Source organism: Polychytrium aggregatum, assembly GCF_025602895.1.
Source record: "Polychytrium aggregatum strain JEL109 chromosome Unknown BJ171scaffold_2, whole genome shotgun sequence".
NCBI classification, from domain to species: Eukaryota; Fungi; Chytridiomycota; class Chytridiomycetes; order Polychytriales; genus Polychytrium; species Polychytrium aggregatum.
Genome location: NW_026516204.1, coordinates 374,029 through 395,043, shown reverse-complemented (window position 1 = coordinate 395,043; position 21,015 = coordinate 374,029). Strand labels below are relative to the sequence as shown.

General features: G+C 57.3%; 5 protein-coding genes across 5 annotated transcripts; 2 read left to right on the top strand and 3 right to left on the bottom strand.

Annotated features, from left to right (window-relative positions):
• The first annotated feature begins 1,404 nt into the window (after window positions 1-1,404).
• On the top strand, window positions 1,405-8,602 carry BJ171DRAFT_595036 (uncharacterized protein). Its single transcript, XM_053114566.1, has 11 exons — window positions 1,405-2,032; window positions 2,299-2,586; window positions 2,813-2,976; window positions 3,160-4,451; window positions 4,717-6,001; window positions 6,100-6,212; window positions 6,415-6,526; window positions 6,679-6,741; window positions 6,828-7,137; window positions 7,279-7,997; window positions 8,130-8,602. The coding sequence occupies exons 1-11, from the start codon at window positions 1,670-1,672 to the stop codon at window positions 8,311-8,313; spliced, it is 4,893 nt and encodes a 1,630-aa protein (XP_052971353.1). The 5' UTR covers window positions 1,405-1,669; the 3' UTR covers window positions 8,314-8,602.
• A 257-nt stretch (window positions 8,603-8,859) lies between these two features.
• BJ171DRAFT_486000 (P-loop containing nucleoside triphosphate hydrolase protein) lies at window positions 8,860-12,227 on the bottom strand. The gene is made up of 7 exons (XM_053109175.1): window positions 11,796-12,227; window positions 11,480-11,593; window positions 10,837-11,373; window positions 10,251-10,593; window positions 9,981-10,069; window positions 9,845-9,874; window positions 8,860-9,625 (listed from the first exon to the last, which is right to left on the bottom strand). The coding sequence occupies exons 1-7, from the start codon at window positions 12,063-12,065 to the stop codon at window positions 9,125-9,127; spliced, it is 1,884 nt and encodes a 627-aa protein (XP_052971352.1). The 5' UTR covers window positions 12,066-12,227; the 3' UTR covers window positions 8,860-9,124.
• Window positions 12,228-12,737: 510 nt separating this feature from the next.
• Window positions 12,738-13,964, bottom strand: BJ171DRAFT_112178 (uncharacterized protein). Its single transcript, XM_053105465.1, has 3 exons — window positions 13,762-13,964; window positions 13,465-13,558; window positions 12,738-13,292 (listed from the first exon to the last, which is right to left on the bottom strand). The coding sequence occupies exons 1-3, from the start codon at window positions 13,859-13,861 to the stop codon at window positions 12,986-12,988; spliced, it is 501 nt and encodes a 166-aa protein (XP_052971351.1). The 5' UTR covers window positions 13,862-13,964; the 3' UTR covers window positions 12,738-12,985.
• Window positions 13,965-14,687: 723 nt separating this feature from the next.
• BJ171DRAFT_437248 (uncharacterized protein) lies at window positions 14,688-18,624 on the top strand. The gene is made up of 5 exons (XM_053107968.1): window positions 14,688-14,930; window positions 15,056-15,155; window positions 15,435-15,957; window positions 16,211-17,747; window positions 17,978-18,624. Exons 1-5 carry the CDS (start codon window positions 14,829-14,831, stop codon window positions 18,464-18,466), a joined length of 2,751 nt encoding a protein of 916 aa, XP_052971350.1. The 5' UTR covers window positions 14,688-14,828; the 3' UTR covers window positions 18,467-18,624.
• On the bottom strand, window positions 18,625-20,901 carry BJ171DRAFT_485997 (uncharacterized protein). The gene is made up of 3 exons (XM_053109174.1): window positions 20,533-20,901; window positions 20,195-20,404; window positions 18,625-20,013 (listed from the first exon to the last, which is right to left on the bottom strand). The coding sequence occupies exons 1-3, from the start codon at window positions 20,728-20,730 to the stop codon at window positions 18,676-18,678; spliced, it is 1,746 nt and encodes a 581-aa protein (XP_052971349.1). The 5' UTR covers window positions 20,731-20,901; the 3' UTR covers window positions 18,625-18,675.
• Window positions 20,902-21,015: the final 114 nt, after the last annotated feature.

The window sequence follows — 21,015 nt, the reverse complement described above, 5'->3', positions numbered from 1 at the left end:
GCTATGGCCAGTACCCGAATGCCTACACCCAGGATTATCGCGCCTCGTTTGTTTCTGGCTATGCACCTTCCCCCACTCAGGGATATGCTGCACCTCCCTATGCTTCCAGCGACCACAGCGCGGCCACCAGCCCGCAAGCAAGCTATCTTGCTCCATCCATGGGATACGCCGCACAGGCTCCAAGCTTCCGAAACTCGAACTACTCCGAATCTGCTGCGACAGCCGAAGCGCAAGGGCTGCCACAAACTAATCCCCCTGCCGTAGCCAAGCATATTGTCATTGCGGGATACAGTCCCAAGGACTCACAGCACATCGATCTTCGCCTCGGCGACATTATCTTGATTCAGGGTCCGTTCATCAATGGCGTGGCTCAGGTAAGCTGATCCCGGACCAGCATGCTCGTGCGCATGATCCTGTCATTTAATGACATCGCTGGTGCAGCTACTGGTCGTGCGATTGTTGATTGGGTTGTAATTTGTCATTACTGGGGGCCGTCGTTCGTGGCATGTTTTGAAATGACCAGCAACTCGGGACTAGCGACCCATGTCTAGCGCCTGTATCTCACTCTCTGTCTCTTGCTCGGCCCCAACTTAACGATGTGCAATTCCCAGGGCTACAACCAAAACACGGGACGCTCTGGCTTGGTTCCCAAGTACTACGTTGTTGCTATCGCTGATAGTTCTGCTCCTGGATCCACATAGAGACTTTCGGTTGCTCCAGAGAACCCGTCTCGGCAACACAAATCCGACTGCAACACTTCCTGTGGCATCCCACATCTAGAGCAATATCTTGTGCGATTGAATGGCTGCTGAGTCTGCCGAACTAAGCACAACATAGCTTGATTGTATCTTGATTGAGGCTTGATTGCATCTTGATTGTATCTTGATTGAGGTTTGATTAAGGCTTGATTGTATCTTGATTGAGGCTTGATTGCATCTTGATTGAGGCTTGATTGTATCTTGATTGAGGCTTGATTGTATCTTGATTGTATCTCAAGCCCAACCCTTTCCTTGTCGCTCTGCTGAATTTGTTTGGTCGTTCCTTTCTATAAATTCCCATTGTTTGGTCAGTCCACGATTGCTGTCCCTGGCATTGCTGCGCTCCGGTGTATGAGTGTCTGCAGACTATTCAGCACACCATTCATCGCTGAGGCTTGATGCTCGCTCTGCAACAGACGCTCGTCTTCAATCGCTCCTGCGGTGACGGTATCTCCAAGCTCAATGCTCGCTAAGCTCTCGTATTATACTCCATCATCATCTGGACTTCCAAAGTTGCAGAGCCAAAATGGCATGTTGCACGTGGCGATGAATGTGGCACGGGCTGCCGCAGCGGTGCCATTGTGCTGCGGCAGGGGTCGAATATCAGCATCATCTCGATCTCGGCTCGCTCAGCGATCGATCGACTTGATCCATCCGACGGGCCTTCGGTCTCTCAGCTTGACTTGTCTGGCAAGGTTCCGCCTGGTGTGTGGTTGCCCAGGCCGAGAGACTGCGAGCCAGGGGTCGTAGTGCTGAGCACTTTGATATGCCGATCTGCGGGCAGACTTGCCGGCATCTGACCTGCTGGCACTCACACCTGCCGACTCGCAGATCGTCACAGCCGCTGCTGCCGCATTATTTGATCCGTCTGTCGATTCCTCTATCGATCCATCCGTCGATCCAGCCAACCCATGTCCGTGTTCATCGGCACTGAAACCGCCATTGCCGGCGCTGGTCTGCTTGCACTGGCTCTGGCCAGCCTCCGCCTGAGCCCGGCCCGGCCCTCGTCCTCGTCGTCCTGGTACTTTCCTGTCTCCCAGAGCGAAGACGATGCTCCGCACAGTCCCTGGAGCCACGACAGCTCCCCCGAGCTCGATCAGTACAACCTCGAGTTTTATGAGCGTACCAGGCGCTGGCGCATCCTCGACGGCGTCCTGGTGCTTCTGTCGCTGCTCTTCGGCGGCATTGCCGTCCACGGCCTGTATCTGGACTTGCTCAGGTCCGGCCGCGTCGATCTCTCGCTTCTGCCCGATGCCGTCTGGGTCATTGTCTCGGTACGGCTCGTGCTTTGTCCATCGTCAGAGCATCGCACTGCTCGTCCTGATCGCAAGAGAGCAGCGATGCCGCTCTGTTCGCATCCGGGGTGCTGTGCTGTGCTGCCCCGAGACTGCACTATCACCAAACTGATCCCTGCATCCCGCACTTTCCTGGCTGTACTCGCATTGTTCACATCATCCGCTGCATCACCCCTCTATCGGTGGCGGCGACACTGCCTGCTGATGCTTCCGCTGACAACTGCCTCCGATGCCACCTTCCACAGCTGGCCTTGGTCTACTACAACGGCTTGCTGGCAACCTGGCCTCGCGAGATTGCCGATGCCGTCGAAAACGACGCCCCGATCTACTACCGTTTCCAGACGGTATACTTTGTGCTGGTGGTCGATGGCATTGCGGCCCTCGTCTCTCCCGACCAGAGGTCCGAGCCATCTGGAGCAGGCACTTTTGATGCTCTGAAGGTCGCTGGACTGGCCATCGCCCTCCTGCTCTTCTTTGCCGAGCCCGTGCGCCAGCTGTTTCGACCCATCCGCACGCAGTTCTCCAAGCGAGTGGTGAGTAGCCACTCCCACTGCATGTGCTGGTCCGATGCAGCGCCAGTGCGCATATCGTGAGCTCGAACATCTCGGAGCGATGCGGCCGATCGCTGTTACGCCCTTGGAGACCGTGCAGATTCCCAATTCATGCGAACGGTGTCCATGTCCTCTGTCGACTGAATCGCTGTCCTCTGATACTGCTGTCTGCGTATCGCCGCATGGTCCACTTGCCCAACCATTGCAGCCGTCGAAGGAGCGCTCGGCCTCGCTCTTTGCTCTCCTTACTTTCAGCTGGCTCGGCGACCTGATCTACCTGGGCAACCAGCGCCAGCTTGCACCGGGCGACGTGTGGGATCTGGATCCGTCCGAGAAGACCGAGACGGTTTACAAGATTTATGAGAGAGTCAAGTGAGTGGATACGTGGACTGCGACGCACTGGATCGTCCGCAATAGCGCTGCATCGGCTCGCTCGAGCGGCCATGAAGGATCATGACGGTCATTGGAAACGACTTCCCACCGCATTGCCGACGGGACTGGCATCAGTTTGCGCCTTCGACCCTGACTCCTCTCTGCTGTCCTGCATTTCACAAGGCCAAAGTACAGGACCTTGTGGATCCGCTTGTTCATGAGCACCTGGAAAACGATCGTGATGAACGTAGTATGGAACGTTGTCGCCACTATACTATCCCTCGCTGGTCCCCTCTTTCTCAACGCCATCCTCAACTGGATGCAGTGTCCCCATGCCAACTCGTACACCGCTTGGGGCTATCTCCTGGGCTTGTTCTCTTGTTCGATCATTCAAGCCATGCTCAACGGACAAATGTACTTCAACGGACGACGAACCGGCACCCGTTTGCGAGCCATCCTGATCCGCGAGATCTACGAAAAGTCGCTGCGCCGTCCAGCAACCGTCGGCCAGTCCTCGCAGGGCACCGGCGATGGCAAGAGCGAGCCAGGCCAGCAAGACGCATCGCTCGGCAAGATCGTGACGCTCATGAGCTCCGACACCGAAACCATCCGAAACATGGTTTGCTACATTCACGTGCTCCTCGAGACCCCCTTGCGGCTCCTCTTGTCGATCGGACTGATGGTCTATTTTATCGGGTACTCTGCCCTTGTCGGCCTCGCCGCCATCCTGATATGTGTCCCAATCACCTCGTGGCTGGGAAGCTGCATCAACCGCCAGCAGCGCCGTGCGATGGAGAAAACCGACAAACGAGTCACCGCCACGAACGAAGCGCTCCAGGGGATCCGCATCATCAAGTATTTTGCGTGGGAGCCGCACTTTATCAAGCAGATCAACGTCGACCGGACCGAAGAGCTCCAATGCAGGCTTCACGTGCGGCTCTTGCACATGGCCTTCAGCACCATCTCTGAGAGCGGCGGCCTCTTTTGCGCCTTTGGAAGCTTCGTGACCTTTGTGTTGACCGGGAATGTCCTCGACGCCGCCACGGCTTTTACGACCCTCAGCATCTGTCAGCAGGTGACTTGGGCCCTGTCCCGACTTCCGAACGAGGTTATGTGGATTTTGCGCGCAATGGTCTCGCTCGAGCGCATCGAAAAGTTCCTCGGCGAGGAGGAGCTCCAGAAGTTTGCCGAGAAGGACATCCCCAGCCGCTCCGAGATGGACCACCGCTTCAAACCTAACGGATTCGACCAAGCCACATACATCTACTACGGCAGCGGCGACTCGAGCGTCCGTTCGTCCAAGGCATCGCTGCAGCTATCCTCTAGCATCGTCCAGCTCGAGAACCCGGGACAGGAAGAGTCCTCGGCCTTTACCTTGAACAATCTGAACCTCGACATTCCGCTGGGCAAGCTCACGGTTGTTTGCGGCCCGACCGGAGCTGGCAAGAGCTCGCTCATCCTGGCGCTCGTTGGAGGTGAGTGTCGTTGCTGCGAGAGGTGTCTGGGACATTGGCAGCACGGACAAACACCACGGCCTGATCGCCAGCACTGACCTGGCACACATTGATGCGGCTGCCGAACTGCCTGCAATCGCGATCGCTAACTCGAACACCAACTCACCACCCGATGCTGAAACGACATCCCAACCACGGTACGCCCTCTGCATGATGACATCTCGACGGCGTGGACTACAATCGGTATCCCACCACGGATACACTTGCGCATCACTCACACAATCAGAAATGCGCCGTATCGGCGGCCACTGCTACTTCCCGTCGCGACCCAACCGCTCCTCTGGATCCATCGTTGCGGGCGAGGTCGCCTATGTGGCCCAGACCGCCTGGCTCATGAACGCCACCATCCGAGACAACATCCTCTTTGGCGAAGACTATGACGAAGACCGCTACCACCGGGTTGTGTTTGCCTCGGCCCTCGTCCGCGACTTCCAGAACCTCGAAGGCGGAGATCTCACCGAGATTGGCGAGAAGGGTGTCAATCTGTCGGGAGGGCAGAAGCAGCGCATCTCTCTGGCCCGTGCGCTCTACTCGCGTGCTCCCTTCGTCCTGCTGGATGACCCGCTTTCGGCAGTTGATGCACCCACCGCCCGCCACCTTCTGCACCACGGGATCCTCGGCTTCCTCAAGAATCGCACCTGTGTTTTGGTCCCACCCGCCGTCGGCCTGGTTGCCCCACATGCCAACCACATTGTGGTCATGCGCAACGGAGCCATCGCCTGCCAGGGCACCGCGGCCGAGGTGCTCCGGAGCCCCGAGTCCGAAGGCATCCTCGACGATCAGATTCTGGCTGTCCGGCCAAGCGAGGTCGAGAACGCCACATCCTTGCAGGTGCCCAACCACGAAGAAATCAAGAAGTTGCTCAGCGAGGCGAGAGGCAAGACGCTGGTGCATGAAGAGGCCCGTGTCAAGGGTGCCGTCGAATGGGCCGTCTATTCGCGCTTCCTCAAGGCCTGTGGAGGCATTTTCTTTGCCTTCTGCTTCGTATTCTTGTTTGTGATCATGATGTCGGCTGGATTTGCAAACAGCTGGTGGCTCAAGAAATGGACAGATGCCAGCTCGGGCAACGGCAACTCGACTATTTGCCCTGTGGCCAACGCTTCACTCATCGCAGCTGGAGGTCCACTGGCGCAGCATTCGACATTCCCTTCCTTCCGTATCGTCGCCCCGCCAATGTTGGATACAGACTATGCACTGCCAACAACCCTTTGGAACTATCTCGGCACGGTCTTACCCTCACCATCGGCAACCACAGGAGCCGTTGGTTTGTCAGCAGCGGACAGCCACTCACCATACTACTACGTTACTGTGTATGCGCTCATCGGGCTCTCAGTCATCCTGTCGACAAACCTCCATACATTGGTGCAAGTCATGGGCTCGTACTCGGCCTCCAAGGCTCTGCACGCACAGCTCCTCAAGGCTGTGCTCGGCGCACCGCTTCGCTTCTTTGAGATTACTCCGCTGGGTCGCATCTTGAACCGATTCTCGAAGGACATGGGTCACGTCGATGAGTGAGTATCCACAACGGCCATTGTTTGATCGGGCTGCGCTCACGACTTGAGGATACTAACCCATGCGTATTGTGTTCTGTCTCGACACTGCTACTCAGCGAAGTGATGTGGTCGGTTGGGTTCTTCTCGACATGGCTGTTCCGCGGTGCCTCAGTGCTGATCATTGTGGCCTACATCACGCCTCCGTTCATACTGCTGATCGTGCCGGTTGGTAAGCAATGACATTGGCATTAGCAGTGCGAGGCTGTGGCTGCGGAGCGGGATGGCCGGGATTCAGGCGGACGAGCTGGGAAGCAATAGGCCCATGTTGGTGTGTGCACCTGACTCTCGCCAACATTTACACAGTGACTCTAACGCATTGATGTTTGGCGATCCGCCCGTGCCGGAATCTCTCGCTCCGGTGTACCCGATAGCACTGATCTATATGTATGTCGCCAAGCTGTACCTGACCTGCTCCCGCGAGCTCAAGCGCCTCGAGAGCGTTTCGCGCAGCCCCATATACTCTCAGTTCTCGGAGACGATTGCGTGAGTATCGCTGGTTGCCTGCTGGAACACTGTCGATGGCTTTGGAGGCGGCTGGACCCAGTGTTCTTGATGACAACGGCAGCCGTCTCGCTTTGATGACACCCATCAGCGCAGCAGTGCTGATACTCACATGCCATCGCTCCACACGACAGCGGAACATCCACCATCCGCGCTTACGGAGCCGAGTCTCGGCTCCTTCTCGAGAGCTCCGAGCGGTAAGACGCATGATCTGCATACCGGCATACAGTTTGCTGGGCAGCCCGGTATCGCATATTCTAAACATCCAATCCCCCTCCGCCAGCGTCGACGAGAATCATCGCTCCTTCTTCTACATGTGGGCAGCCAACCGCTGGCTCTGCATGCGAACGGATATCATAGCAGCCCTGGTCGTGTTCTGCGCTGGCGCTGCCGTCGTCAGCGGCCAAGTCAGTGCCGGATGGGCTGGCGTCAGTCTGACATATGCCATGTCACTCACCAGCAGCCTTCTTTGGATGATATGGGGGCATGCGGATATGGTTATGAACCTGACCAGTGTCGAGCGAATCGACGAGTACGTGAACATTCAGCCCGAGGCAGATGAGTCTGCAGTGACTGTCAAGGCTCCTGTCGGGGTAAGTACGGCTGGGGTGTGGAGTGGGGGTGGCGCAGGGCCGCATGAAACTCGACGATCAAGCGTCTGCTTGTGCAGAGAGCAGGTTGACCTCCAGGACTGGTACTGAGCCGCGTGTCCATGCTCCACCTCGACGCTGCAGTGGCCATCGGCCGGCCGGATCGATGTCAGCCACCTGTTCATGCGATATGCCGCCGACCAGCCCAACGTCCTGAAGGACATGTCGTTCTCAGTCAAGGCCGGCGAGCGCATTGGTGTCGTTGGCCGCACCGGCGCCGGGAAGTCGACACTCTCGCTCGCCTTCTTCCGCATCCTGCCCATCCACCAGGGCCGCATCATCATCGACGACATCGACATCAGCCAGATCAGCCTGCATGACCTGCGCTCAAACATCACAATAATACCGCAGGACCCCGTGCTGTTTTCGGGCACGATCCGGTCGAACTTGGACGCTCTCGGCGAGCACGACGACGCCGATCTGTGGCAAGTGCTCAAGCGAGTGCATTTCCTGGATACGCTGCAAGAGTTCAAGAAAAGGTCCCCGCGCACGTCGTTCGGGACTGTCGTCGTCGAGGACGCCATGGACACCATCTCGCCCATGGGTGGATCGGCAGTCCTGTCCCAGGAGAGCGAGACCAAGTCGTTCACCCTTGAGTCGCCCGTCGGCGAAAACGGCCAGAACTACTCGCACGGCCAGAGGCAGCTGCTGTGTCTGGCACGGGCACTGCTCAGAAACTCAAAGATCATCTTCCTGGACGAGGCCACTGCCAGCGTCGACAACGATACGGACGCTCGCATCCAAGTCACGATCCGAGAGGAGCTCGCCGGAGCAACGGTCCTCTGCATCGCCCACCGGCTGAGGTGAGCGTGTGCTGCTGGTTGTGTTGGGTGGATGGATGAGCCTCCGGGGCTCGTATCAGTGCCGCAGTTTGCTCCTCCCCCGAGATGCACTGACACTGGAATTGTTTGCATGTGTGTGCTCGGTGCCAAAAGAACGATCGTCGATTACGACCGGGTTATGGTCCTGGACAAGGGCACGATCGTCGAATACGACACCCCGCTCAACCTGATGCAGCGAAAGGACGGCGCCTTCCACAGGATGTGTCAGGACTCGAACGAATTCGAGGAGCTCGAGCAGATTGCAACGGCAGCTTCCCGATCGAGAAGCCAGAAGTAGCGGTGGACCCAGCGGACCCTAGTTTGCTTGTTCGGGGGGGAGGCTGGCAGTGCTTGCCAGCCAGCTCGGCGGCATTCTGGTTGATTTGGTCGGCTGCCACCGGCACATTTGAAGGCGGTCTGGCATCGGAGGGCAATTGCGATGTGAGCGGCTGCTCCTCGCTCGGACTCTCTGTTGATGAGTGTAGCGGCTTGTGCGGGCGGCGTGGGATGTCGTTCGATTGTCCATGAAGCAGCTGTATGACTCAGGATGGAAATACACTTGCACTGGCGTCGCGATTGCCAACATGCTTGGGTTGAGAGATGAATCGAGACCTATCTCTGGCGACACTGCCAACTTGATCGGTCATCGTGCGGAGCAGATTGGCGGCTGCATCGATGTTGCTGGAGATTCCTTCGTCCTCGAGGCAGAGAGTGGCGATTCCTTCAGCCTCGGCCCCGCCAACCTGCAAAGACCACCCAGCCTCTGCACTATCCTTGCCCATCCCACAGCCAAAGTGGGCTCGCTCTGATCAGCCGGATGACGCCGTGGCATCTGGGGCAAAGCTATGGTTGGATACGACGACTGTGTATTTGCCTGACATACTTCAAGCTGCTGCTGATTCTTGGACCGCTCACACTGGGGTGCTCGACAAAAGGTTAATGCTCCACAGGAGATGGGCAACGAGACGTGCACAAGAACAAACAGGGCGCGATGTGGGCGGGATCGAGTGGTCGGCTTGGAATGAATTTGATGAGGAAATAAGCATGCATCGCAGCTTCGCCGCGACGCTGGCAGAGTCAGGCTCTCGCCCTGGTCATTTCATGGCATCTCATGACGACCGAAACAATCCAAAGGGCCGCCATCCGCCCTTGGAGCTCTTTGATCCCTCGAGGTCGCTGGCGCTGAGTTGTTCCTTGGCCAGTTCCACAAAGACGTGGCCGAGGGTCGCCTGCGAGAACGAGTAATCCACGATGCCATATTCAGCCTTGGATCGCTCCAGGATCTGGAAGCCGGTCGAGAGCAAAATGCAAGTATCCTCGACATAGTTGGCGGACGATTGCTTCTCGCCGGCTCCGGCCTCGGCGGGGCGCGACAGAATCGAAAGCGAAAACTCGACGCTGGAGCCGATCATCTTGGAGACAGTGCACTGGATTGGCAAACCGGGGATGCTCTGGATTTGTGTCGGCAGCCAGTCCACGAGCGCCTGGGAGCGGCTGGAGGATGAGAGCTTGACAGCGATCTTGTAGCCAGATCCATACACGTTCTTGAGTCTCTGGGACGTGCCCAGGCAGCGGAGTTGACCGTTGATGAGGATGGCGATGCGGTCGGACTGGAGTCAGGGAGGGAAAGGACGAGTGAGTGAGTGAGTGAGTGAGTGAGTGAGTGAGTGAGTGAGTGAGTGAGTGAGTGAGTGAGTGAGTGAGTGAGTGAGTGAGTGAGTGAGTGAGTGAGTGAGTGAGTGAGTGAGTGAGTGAGTGAGTGAGTGAGTGAGTGAATTCCAAGCTCGACAGTAGAGCTGCGAAAGGACAAGCAGGAAAAGCAGTCTTACCAAAGCGTCGACTTCCTCCATCGAGTGGGACTAGTATGATGGATGAAGCGTGGTAGTACAATTAACACTTGCATCGAGAGCGACAGTATTCCGTCATCTTCTGCAGCGGCCCCGCACAACGAGGTTGGAGGCTTACTGTAAGTATGATCGAGGAGCGCTCCTTGAGCTTTTCGATTCCTTGCCAGATCTTCTGGCGAATCGAGATGTCGACACCTGTCGTGGGCTCTGTGGATAGATTGAAGGTCCATAGCCGTGGATGAGCGATGCGGGACGGTTGGAACCCAGAAATGCAAACTAGCACGCTGATATCTTGTCGACCACGACTGGGCTCCTTGTCTCAGCCCCATCGAATAAACTCTCCTCCACCCACCACCCGCAGCCCAGCTCAGGCTGTGTGCGAGCCTACCATCCAAAAAGACCAGCTTAGGGTCTCCGATCATCGAGATGGCAATCGACACCTTTCTTTTGTTTCCGCCAGAAAGCGTCTTGGTGAACTGATTCTGGCCGTCATCCAGGCCCATGTCGCTGATGACCTGGTCGACAGCTGCCTTGAGCTCCGAGCTTGGGATGCCGCGAAGCTCGCCGTATGCCGAGATATGCTCCCGCGGCGTGAGCTTGTCCCAAAGCACGTTGAACTGCGGACAGAGTCCGATCATGCGGCGTGCCGATGGATCAAAATGCGGACAGACAGAGTATCCGCCGATAAAGGCCTCGCCGCTGTTGGCAAAGTCGTTTCCGGTCAGAATGTTCTGGGCGAGAGAGGAGAAGGTGATGGGAATTCAGGTGTATCGATAGGCACAGCGAGAAGAGGGTCAGCAGTGGCGACATGGCGAAAGTGAAATCTCAGGTTTGATGATGAAGTGCCGGCGGGATCGTCGATACAGACTACCACAGCTGCCAAATCTAGCGATGCTGGCGAGACAAGGTCACACCAGTCTCAACATCGCGCCTATTTCAGTCGCCCACCCCACTTGCATCCAAGAGTCACTCACGATGGCAGTGGTCTTGCCGGCGCCGTTGGGACCAAGGAAGCCAAAGCACTCGTTCTTCTTGACACCCATCACCAAGTTGTTCAAGACATTGAGGGTGCGGTCGCCCGAGATTTTGAAGGACTTGTTGATGCCGCGGGCTGCCATGATATACTCCGAGTCCTCAAGAGTTCCTGCGAAATCAGGAGACATGAGCTTGGTCGTTTCGCGGAGCACCTCGGCATCCGTGACCCGGGCCGCTCCAGCAGCGCTTCCGGCTGGAACAACGATCGCTGTCGAGGGCAAATCTTCGGGGTGGATAGCGGAGCTCTCGTGATGAGTCGAAGGCGTCTTGCGAGACCTGATTTGCGAGACAACCTCGCTCAGGGCCACCAGGAATCGCTTGCCCGTGGCTTTGCGATGATGCAGCACAGCAATCAGGAACGTGTAGAGGAGAATTTGGGCGATGAAGATCAGGATCATCGGGAAAACTCTGCGGTTGATGTTGAATGTATCGACTAGAGTGTAAGGGGCGCCGTTGATGGGTCCAAGAGCATAGTCCTGGAGAGCAAGAGGGATCAAACATCAGCCCAGTGTCGGAGCGAGACGCATGAGAATGCGCCCGATAGTCGTCGGACGTTCCCTCGACCGTATCGCGGGCACTTACAACCAAGGCACGGTAGGCACCAAAAGTCGGAATAATGAAGCCAATGACGAAATCAAACACAGCCGGGACGTTGTTCTTGAGGGCAAAGTCGACGATGAAATATGGCACAAAGACCTGCAGCGAGGATCAGAGTGAGAATCGCGAGGGTGTCGTGGCGATACCCTGCCGGTCGATCGAGTGCAGGGTCCGATATACACTGCACAACGCACAACGCACAACGCACAACGCACAACGCACAACGCACAACGCACAACGCACAACGCATCATGCTCCTTGGATGGCGTATCCATCGCGGTGGAGTGTGAGCGATACATACAACGAGGGAAACTGTCACTCCGAGAACAGGGCCGACCGACTTGGAGCTCTTGAAAGCAAACGAGAGGATGTAGGACAGCAGCACCGTTACGGGTCCAAAGAACAGGACAACGAGAATCAAAGGAAGCGGGTTTGAGGCTCGGATAAAGTTGATCGGGATCGAGAAGAGGAGGATGAAGGATGCAATGGCGGATACACCAAAGGCAAGGCAGTCGACCAGGAAGAGCGACAGGTAGTAGACGCTGGGCATGACGCCAGAGGTAAAGAGCATTTGTTCCTATGGCGATAATCCCGGCAGGGGCAAGCAGCCTGTGTCAGTCAGCGGTGGTGAGAGCCGTCCCGTGTTCATCTGGCTTGGCGGATCTGGGATTCGGAGAGCCACGGGCTGAGCAAGGACACAGCCGAGATCTGGACCACATATTGCCCGTTTAGCTGTCCAGATACTCACATGCTTTTCCTCGCGCTCCTTGACCATGTTCGAGGCGTGGAACGAGAGCAGAAGGGCGACGGCTATGGACAGAACACAGATGGATTTGGTAAGTAGTAGTCGACCAAAGAGGCACAAAGTATCCGAGCCAGTTGACATCAAGACAGTGCGATGACAGTCGAAACGCACAGGGCCTCCTGTGCATCAATAGGACCAAGGGAACGCCACGCCCGATCTAAAAGCGGCAGCACCCACCATTGACAACGAAAGCGGGGATAACCTCAGCACCAATGTCGATTGTATCAGGACTCCTGTTGGACCACGGGCAGAATCGACGCCGTTGTCAGATGATGGCCTTTGCGCATATCAGCTAAGGAGCATACGGAAGACACAGAAACAGTGCGAACTACGACATTCGACCATGTCGCAACGAAGAAGATCGAAACGGGACAAAAGGCGCACGCTCTGACAATACATACGCATACAGCCCGGCGCTTGGAATGGAGAAAAAGATGTCACGGCTGCTGCCCTTGGGCGGCGAGAATGCTGACTGGGCGACGACGAATGTGCTCTGAGCAAGGATGGGGAAGGTGAAGCTGTCCTGCGATCCTTCGCTGATGACCACCGAGGTAAAGTCCAGACGACCGTCGGCTGCGGTGGCATTTTGCAGCGTGGTGTTGAAGGCCCATCCGCCGATAAAATGGGGCTGCGGAGGGATTCGGTATGTTGAGATGACGGATTGCTCTGAAGAGAGAACAGGGAGGTTATTGGGGTTGATCGGGGCATGCGAATGGGTCGCCTGTGGAATCCGACTGAAGGCAGTCATATGCTAAGCGCTGCCTTGACAGAGACTTGCCAAAGTCTGAGAGCGATGTGAACTGCTCGAGGTTGATGGGGACGTGGGGCAGCTGAGCGGAGAGCAGGGTATTGTAGCCGGAAGCCAGTGCGGAGGCCAGGGGCTGGGCAGCACCCTGGAGGATGAGGCCGAAGGTCAGGTTGGTGACGCTGGAGGAGTTGAGCTGGAAGGCATTTGAACGACCCAAGTCGGCTGCAAGGACGGGGAGGCCAAAGCTAGGCGGCGCAAGCGAAAAGCATGAGTCAGCAGGATACGGAACGATGCCAGCATTGGAGGGCCAAGGGGCCTTGCGCTGAACGAAGGATGATCGACAGATGGATTCACGGAAGTGTCGGGCAAGAACGGGAGAGTCGAGATGATGGTAGGCAGAGAGACGGGCGTGCATACTTAAGGATGGACGAGTCCAGGGACGCCATGATGTTGGTCGAGGCGCCAGCAATGCCACTGGCAATGCCGATCATGATGATGGGATAGACGCATCCTATACATTGCAGCAAAGGTGGAGAGTATTAGCACATCGCCGCTGGCGGACTCGAGTCAAAGCGGTTGGCTGCGATGGTGCACACTCGAGCACGCTGCTGGGTCCTTCCATTGATGGAGGCTGCAGCAACGGAGCTAAAGCGCTGCTGGCTGAAGAGAGTCCGAGAACCAGGGAAGCACAAGCCCGCCCTTCCATCTACACACCCATGATGATGAGGGCCGAGTCGCGGCGGAAGATGAGCAGCCGCAGCTTGAGCATGACCCACAGCTGTTGCCGGAAGGATATCTCTGGATCAGCCGGCATGGTGGCAGAAAGGAGCAGAACTTGGATCTGTCGGCGAATGCGATGGCCGATGCAGGGCAGGAGCAGCGATGGCCAGGAAGGGAGGAAGGTGCCTGGTTGTCGATGGGCGGAATGCGGTTCCAGGACGAGGAGCAAACCTCGGATTATAACGCGAGAGGGCGGCGAGACCACAACGCGAGCGAGACCGGGGCGAGCAGCGAGACGGGCGGCCGAGAAGGGCCCTGGGCAACGTCACGCAGCAAGGCGCGTGGGCGCGCGTCTGCTTGGCGAAACGCGCAGTGCCGGCACTTGTGTCGCGGAGAACATATTGTGCGACGCCAATCGCACCAATCACGGTGTCGGCAGCGCAGCACTTCTTGGCGTGCGCTTTCCAGCCGTGGGAAGTTGGCCGCGCCGTCCACTGCCACTCCCTGCCACTCGCGTCCGCACCAGCAGCCCATCTGCGGTTGGGCAGAATTCGATATCGTCAGCCGGCATGGTCTTGGCAGCTGAGTCCGCCAAGAAAGATACCGAGCGCCGGCGCCGTCGGGCTGCCAAGAGACTGCCCTCGCGGCGCTGCACGGCACGCCGATGCTTCCATCTCCGGCCAGCCGATTCGATGATCCGCAGCGGACTCGACGACACGGGCCGTGTGCCAAGAAGCGAGTGATCGGCACGATGGGACCAGCGTCACCACGCGGTGGCACACAATGACCGGCGACACGCTCTCGTCCGCTCTCGCCGGCTGCTCTCGTCTCGCCCGCCTCTCGCCTGCCTCTCGCCGGGGCTCGCCCTCGCTGGATTTATATTCTCCGTTCCTGGCCCGGTCGTTGGGCTGCGTCCAACCATCTTGTCTCCATCCAACCATCCTGTCTCCGGCCTTCACGTCCTCTGCATCGACAGACCAACACCGACGTGCATCGGTCTGAATCGCCTGCCTCATCCCTCCCCTTCCTCGTCAGCCCGGGCTAGCCCTGTCGACTCCGCCATGAGCCAGAGCACCTCCAACTCGACCAGGTTCTCGCTGCAGACCAAAAAAGACTGGCGCGGCGAATTCCGACAGCTGCTCCGGAGAGAGTACTACATCACGGTTGGTTCTGCGTTGCCCTGTCCCGATCGTAGCGTCTGCTTTACAGGCCGTGCTTGGCTCTCTCCACTCGCTGGCTCTGTCCACTGACTGGCTTCCAACCTCTATCCCCGGCGCCCGTTCTCCAGAGACGCGAACCCGCCAGCTTCGTCTCGTCCTTTATCCTCTCGCTCTACTTTGTGTTTCTGCTCTTTATCCTCAAAAAGTCGTTGCAAGTTCTCCCCGGTGGTAAGCTTCTCCCATTTCTTGTCCACCCATCACGTAGATATCCTGGCAGGGCGGCCGATACCTTGGGCCACTTTGATCGTGGCAATGTTCCGGCTATGGCGAGTCAATCATGATGCCCCACCGCACACCGAACCAGTCCCGCACGCCGTGTGCTGCCCCGCCCCTTTATCCTGCATGATGGGCATCGTAGTTCTGCTCGTGTGTGGCCCTTCGCACGAGACATGCAGCGTATCTTCTGTCGAGCTGACGCCTGGCCCACTCGCCAATACGCTTGTGCAGATCCCGTCCCAACACCCCTGCCGTTTTTGACGTCCATATGCGACGCATCCAGTCCCAACTGCGTCCACATCGGATACACCAACAGCACGCCCGTTGGCCCCCTGATCAGCCAGTTGTCGGCGCTTCTCTCCCAGTCCGAGCCCTCCCAGACCGTCATTCGCAACTTCAATTCGCCCCAGGACATGAACAACTACAAACAGAGCTATCCCTCGCAGCTGGTCGTCGGCATCGAGTTCACCAATGTCTCGGGGGTCATCCAGCCGCCACCTGCCGTACCACTCGCAGCTACTCCTCTTGCCACCTACGTCATCAACGTCAACGAAACCTCCCTGACGACATCCAACTTTGTCAGCGGCATGTTTGTCACGGCCCAGTCGTATGTGGAGTACGCCCTCATCAACACCTACCGCAACAACCGCAATCTGCCGCTGCTTCGGTCTCCTTTGGCGTACACGGCAACCAACGGCATCTACACAGCCAAGGCGATCGGCTCGGCCACGGGTGGCCTGCAGTACACGCTCTCGTAAGCATCATGCAGCATATATATAGACTCTCGCATACTTTCCTGATGCGGGCAACAGCTACCGCAATGGCAATGGCAATGGCAATGGCAATGGCAATGGCAATGGCAATGGCAATGGCAATGGCAATGGCAATGGCAATGGCAATGGCAATGGCAATGGCAATGGCGAGAGATCGATGCACCGTTGCCCAGCACTATCGTCGTTTGTTTGTTCTGAACCTTACACCCTCTCGCCCCGATGCACATGGTTCAGGTTCATCACCATCTTCATGTTCCAGAAGCCTCTCGAGTCGCTGCTGCTCCGCATCACCTTTGAGCGAACAAAGGACATCAAGTCCGGACTCATTATGATCGGCATGAACCCTATTGTGTACCACTTTTCGTTGATCGCTTCCGTCTTTGTGATGCAATTGCCCATCTTCGTCATCGTCGGCGTCCTGTTCTTTGTCCTCAAGGTTTTCACGCTGACGTCGCCCCTGGTCTTTGCGGTGCTGCTGATCCTCTACCTGCTGCTGATGCTCAACCTGGCCGCCGTTGTCGCCTTGGCTGTTCCAAAGCACACCATGTCTGTGCTGGTCTCGTTCCTCGTCGACTTCCTCTCCCTGGCCATGCTTGGTCTCGGCATGGTCTTTTTCTGGGACAAGCCCGGCCTCGAATACGCCGAGTATCTCGCCTTGTTCTTCTTCCCGCTTGTCTCCATCGGCCGCGCCACTGGATTGATGGCCCAGAGTGAAGACACGCTCGTTGGCATCTCGTTCAACGGCAGCCTTCCTGCGGGGCTCCAGCGCGTCCTGATCATGATGGTCGTCGACATTGTCGTCTATGGCATCCTTGGTCTCTACCTGAGTTTGGTCTTTGTCGCCCCTGACCAACAGGGCCTTGAGCCCCTCTTTTTCCTCAAGCAAAGCTACTGGTTCCCGAACAAGACACGGATCTTGCGCTCTGTCGATCCCCTCAAGGCCGCAACAACAGCGTCGCTGCAAGACCCTGACAACTTTGAACCCGTCGACGTTTCCTATCTCCCTGTATCAGACCTGAGCCAGATCCAGATCCTTGGCATCAGCCAGGTTTTCAAGAAGCGCAAGAGCGGCAGCTCCGATGAGGAGCTCAAGGCAAAGAGCCAGCCCCGCAGAGGACTTATCTCGAGCCTCCTCCAGGCCAGGGTGAAGGCCGAGCCGTTCACTGCCGTTGACAACGTGTCGCTGAACATGCATGGCGGACAGATTGTGGCACTTCTGGGCCACAACGGTGCCGGAAAATCGACCCTCATCAATATGATCATGGGCAGCCTGCGACCGACCCGAGGAGACATCCTGGTTGCCGCCCCCTCCAGAACCACCCTCCAGAACGCCGAAGCCGCCAAGGCTGTCGAATATCTCTCCGTTCTCGACACCCACTCGCTCGAAGAGATCCGGTCCCGCATTGGCGTCTGTCACCAGTTCGACATGCTCTATCCCGTCATGACCCCGCGCGAACACATTGAGTTGGTCCTCGCCATCAAGGGTGTGGTCCTGGCTCCCGGCCAGAACGGCAACGGCACCATCACCGAATACATCGAAGCGCTGCTCAAGGATGTTGGGCTCGACGGCAAGTTTGATCAGTGGTGCCAGGAGCTCTCTGGCGGCCAGAAGCGCAAGCTCAGCGTGGCTATGGCCCTCGCAGGCAACCCCAAGTTGGTGCTTCTTGACGAGCCCACCACCGGCATGGATGTGCACAGCACCCAGGAGATCTGGCGATTCATCCAAGCGCTCAAGCCCGGTCGAGTTATTTTGCTCACTACCCACATGATGGTACGCGGCGACGGCTGTCCTTGATTGCTGCTGACTCTGCTGTGTGTTGGATTGGGCGAGCACCTTATCAGCGTGTGCGAACACCCATCGCCTGCTGCTGCGTTTGGCTGCTGTGGCGCTCGATGGCTGCTCACTGCCTTCCAATACTGGACTGACATGCTGGTCTGGCTTGATTGATTCATGTGGTGATTCATGCGGTGATTCTAATACCCCTGCTTCGACTTTGACAGGACGAAGCCGAGGTGCTCGGCGACCAGATTGTCGTCGTCAACAAGGGCAAGATGCAGGTCTCTGGCACATCCATGTTCCTGAAATCCAAGTTTGGTATCGGATACCACCTTCTGATCGAGCGATCGCGCCAAGCGCATGACGGCCACAGCGACGTCAACGGCGAGGATGAAGCTATCCTCAAGTTGATTCAAACCATTGTCCCCGAGGCCGCCATCGAGCAGAACACCCAGTCGTCGTTGACCATTCTGCTGCCCTTTGCCAAGATCACGACTGCAGAAGCTGAGCCTGGTTCTGAGCCGACCACCTCGCAGGCAGCCCCGTCGATTCAAAACGACGAGGTGATGCTGTCGCAGCTCTTTACCACCCTCCGATCGCACTTTGCCCGGATCCAAGCCAGCCCCGAGTCCAAATCAACCGTGCATTCCGTTGGCCTGAGCCAGACCACGCTTGATGAGGTGTTCCTGAAACTCAAGGACGATGCCAAGTAGCGATCCAACCAGATTGCCAAAGGCCCTCACCACAAGCGAGCCGTCGATTACAGGCTGTGCTGCCTGTGGCTGCAGTCAGACGCAGTAAATCAGCGCCCATATCGCCTCATATGCTCGAGGGGTCAATCTGTTCACGGCGGCGTGCGATATTCAACACAATACATATTTGTGATTTCTTAACGTGCCGTCGTACTCCGATGCTGATGGCCTCAAGCCCAGCTTGAGTCATTGATACTCGGTTGTTGCCCAGGCTCTATGGCATAGCGCTCTCTTGAATCGTTGCCGCTGTTGTTATGCGGGTGATCATCTTGGGCCAGATTGTCACCTCGGGTTCGGTCGGGATGGCTGTCGCTGTTTCGGTCGGCCGCATCTTTATCGCTCGGGCTGCATTCTTCGTCGTCATCACTTACGGGAGCATCCTCGAGGATGCCAGGATGCAGCTGACTGGCCAGCCGCCTCATGCCCAGGTTGTATATGTCCTCGATCTTGGTGCCAGCCTGCAGACACTGATATGCCACTTCGTCTGTTTTTGTCCAGTCCGGATGCCCCGGATGCCCCGGATGCCCATACCAGTTCCGATCGCTCGACTCGAGCGCAAACTCACATTCCTGTGTGATGCGGTGAAGGGCCTTCTGGATGCTCAGGGTGAGGGTGTGCCGGCGTCGGACACTGGCGACAAAGGCCGGCGGTGCGACGAGATGATCGAGCCTGGGTGATTTGTGTCGTGGGGGTTTCGGGTGGTTGAGGTTTGGTTTGCTGGTAAGCGGGCGATAAGCATCGATGGGTGCCTGTCCATCCAGCAGGCTCGATTGCGTGGGTGCCTGGGTTTCCCCAGCATTTGATTCAAACGCATCCACAGGCTCATTGACTGCTGGACGAGATTGGGAGTTCCGATAAAGTCGGTTGCTTGTTTCGCCTGCCGGATCTGGAGCCTGATCAACAGCAAGTGCCTTCCCGCTGTGTTGGCACAGATCGGACGGCTGGGGTGGCTCGGATGGCCCGGATGGCCGGGTGGGCTCGGATGGATTATCGACGGCCCTGGTGATGCGACTGCCTTCGCTCCGGACCTGGCGAACGATGGCTTGGCCTTGGACAAGAAGATCTCGCATGAACATGAAAACGTCCTTGGGCCTGAATGCTTGGCCCAGCCAGAGCCGGCCGATGCTCTCGAGGATCGCCAGAATCTCAGCATATCGCTCCTTGACGGTGCTGACCTGACAGCATGCGTGCTTGGCCATCTTGTTCATGATGGCGAGGGGGCACCGCCGCTTGAAGAGTCCCGACCACGCAAAACAGACGCATACTCGGGCCAGAATCTGTGGATCACGGCCGGTATCGAGCCAGCAGAGCTTCACAATATCGTGGACCGAGAGAGCCAGCTCCAGTGCCCGCGGGATGCTTTCGGCGTCCGAGATGATGTGGTGGACTGCTTTCTGGATGAAGATCGAGGGATCGACGGGATCGATGGGATCGCTCCAGCCACCCTTGGCGGTCCTGATCTGATTGAACTGGATGCCGATCTTGAAGTGAGAGACGCCAAAGATGGACTGGGAAGGAAGTCAGCCGAGGCGGATGATTGAGTGTTGGTTCGTCAGTGGCATCCAGCTGCAAGCCTCGACACACACAAACGCTGATAATTGCGACGCTCTGTGGTGGGGCGAGGCCCCCAGGAGAGCATATACTGCATGACTGCATGACGACGCAGCCAAAAATGCTTCCGATCTCTACCTCCAGGTCTCTCAGAGAGTATCCGAGATGGTTGCTGCGAATGACGCAGTAGGCACAAGCGATGACCGGTAGGGGTATCTGCTGGCTGCTTTGCATTCCGATCGGCAGTAAACTTGAAGCATGATCGATCCAGAACCGCAGCTCGCCGATCTGCCGCTCGGTGAACTTGAGTCGAAGGCCGACCTCCTGTGCTTTTTGGTCCAGAAAAGCCTATTCAAATGTCAAGGTCAGAACCCCAGCAGGAGCAGAACAAGTGGGCGAGCCTCCGCTGATCGGACCAGCCAAGCCATATCACATGGACAGTGCTACCCATCCGCCTCTCAAGTCGGCAGAGGTACCTTCCGAAGTCGGCTGTAATGGGCAGCGTCTCTGTTGCTGTAGTAGTCTGAACTGGTGATGACGCCGAGCGTTTGATGCCGATCGGGCAGGCGAGAATACTCCTGCTGCTCGATAACGGATCCGCAGCTTCGACAGACGACGCAGTCGTCGTCCTCTGTCAGCATCGGCAGGGAACAGCACTGCCCGGATCTTGTCATACCGCAAGCGGAGCAGCCTCTAGTGCAGCTCGAGAAGATGTGGTTGTGATGAAGGCTGAACAGATGAATGATGACCCGAGGAACGATCACACCAGCGGTGGCGAAGAGCGATCGATTGGACGATTTGTGGCTGAGCGGAGCGCAGCGCAAACAAATACACACCAGATGAACAGATCTAACAACAAACTCGCGCAAGCCAAAGCAAATCTCATGCCTGAGATCGATGCTATCGATGGCGGTGAAGGTGAAGACGGGTGTGAGGGGTGATCAACCAGATGTGATAAG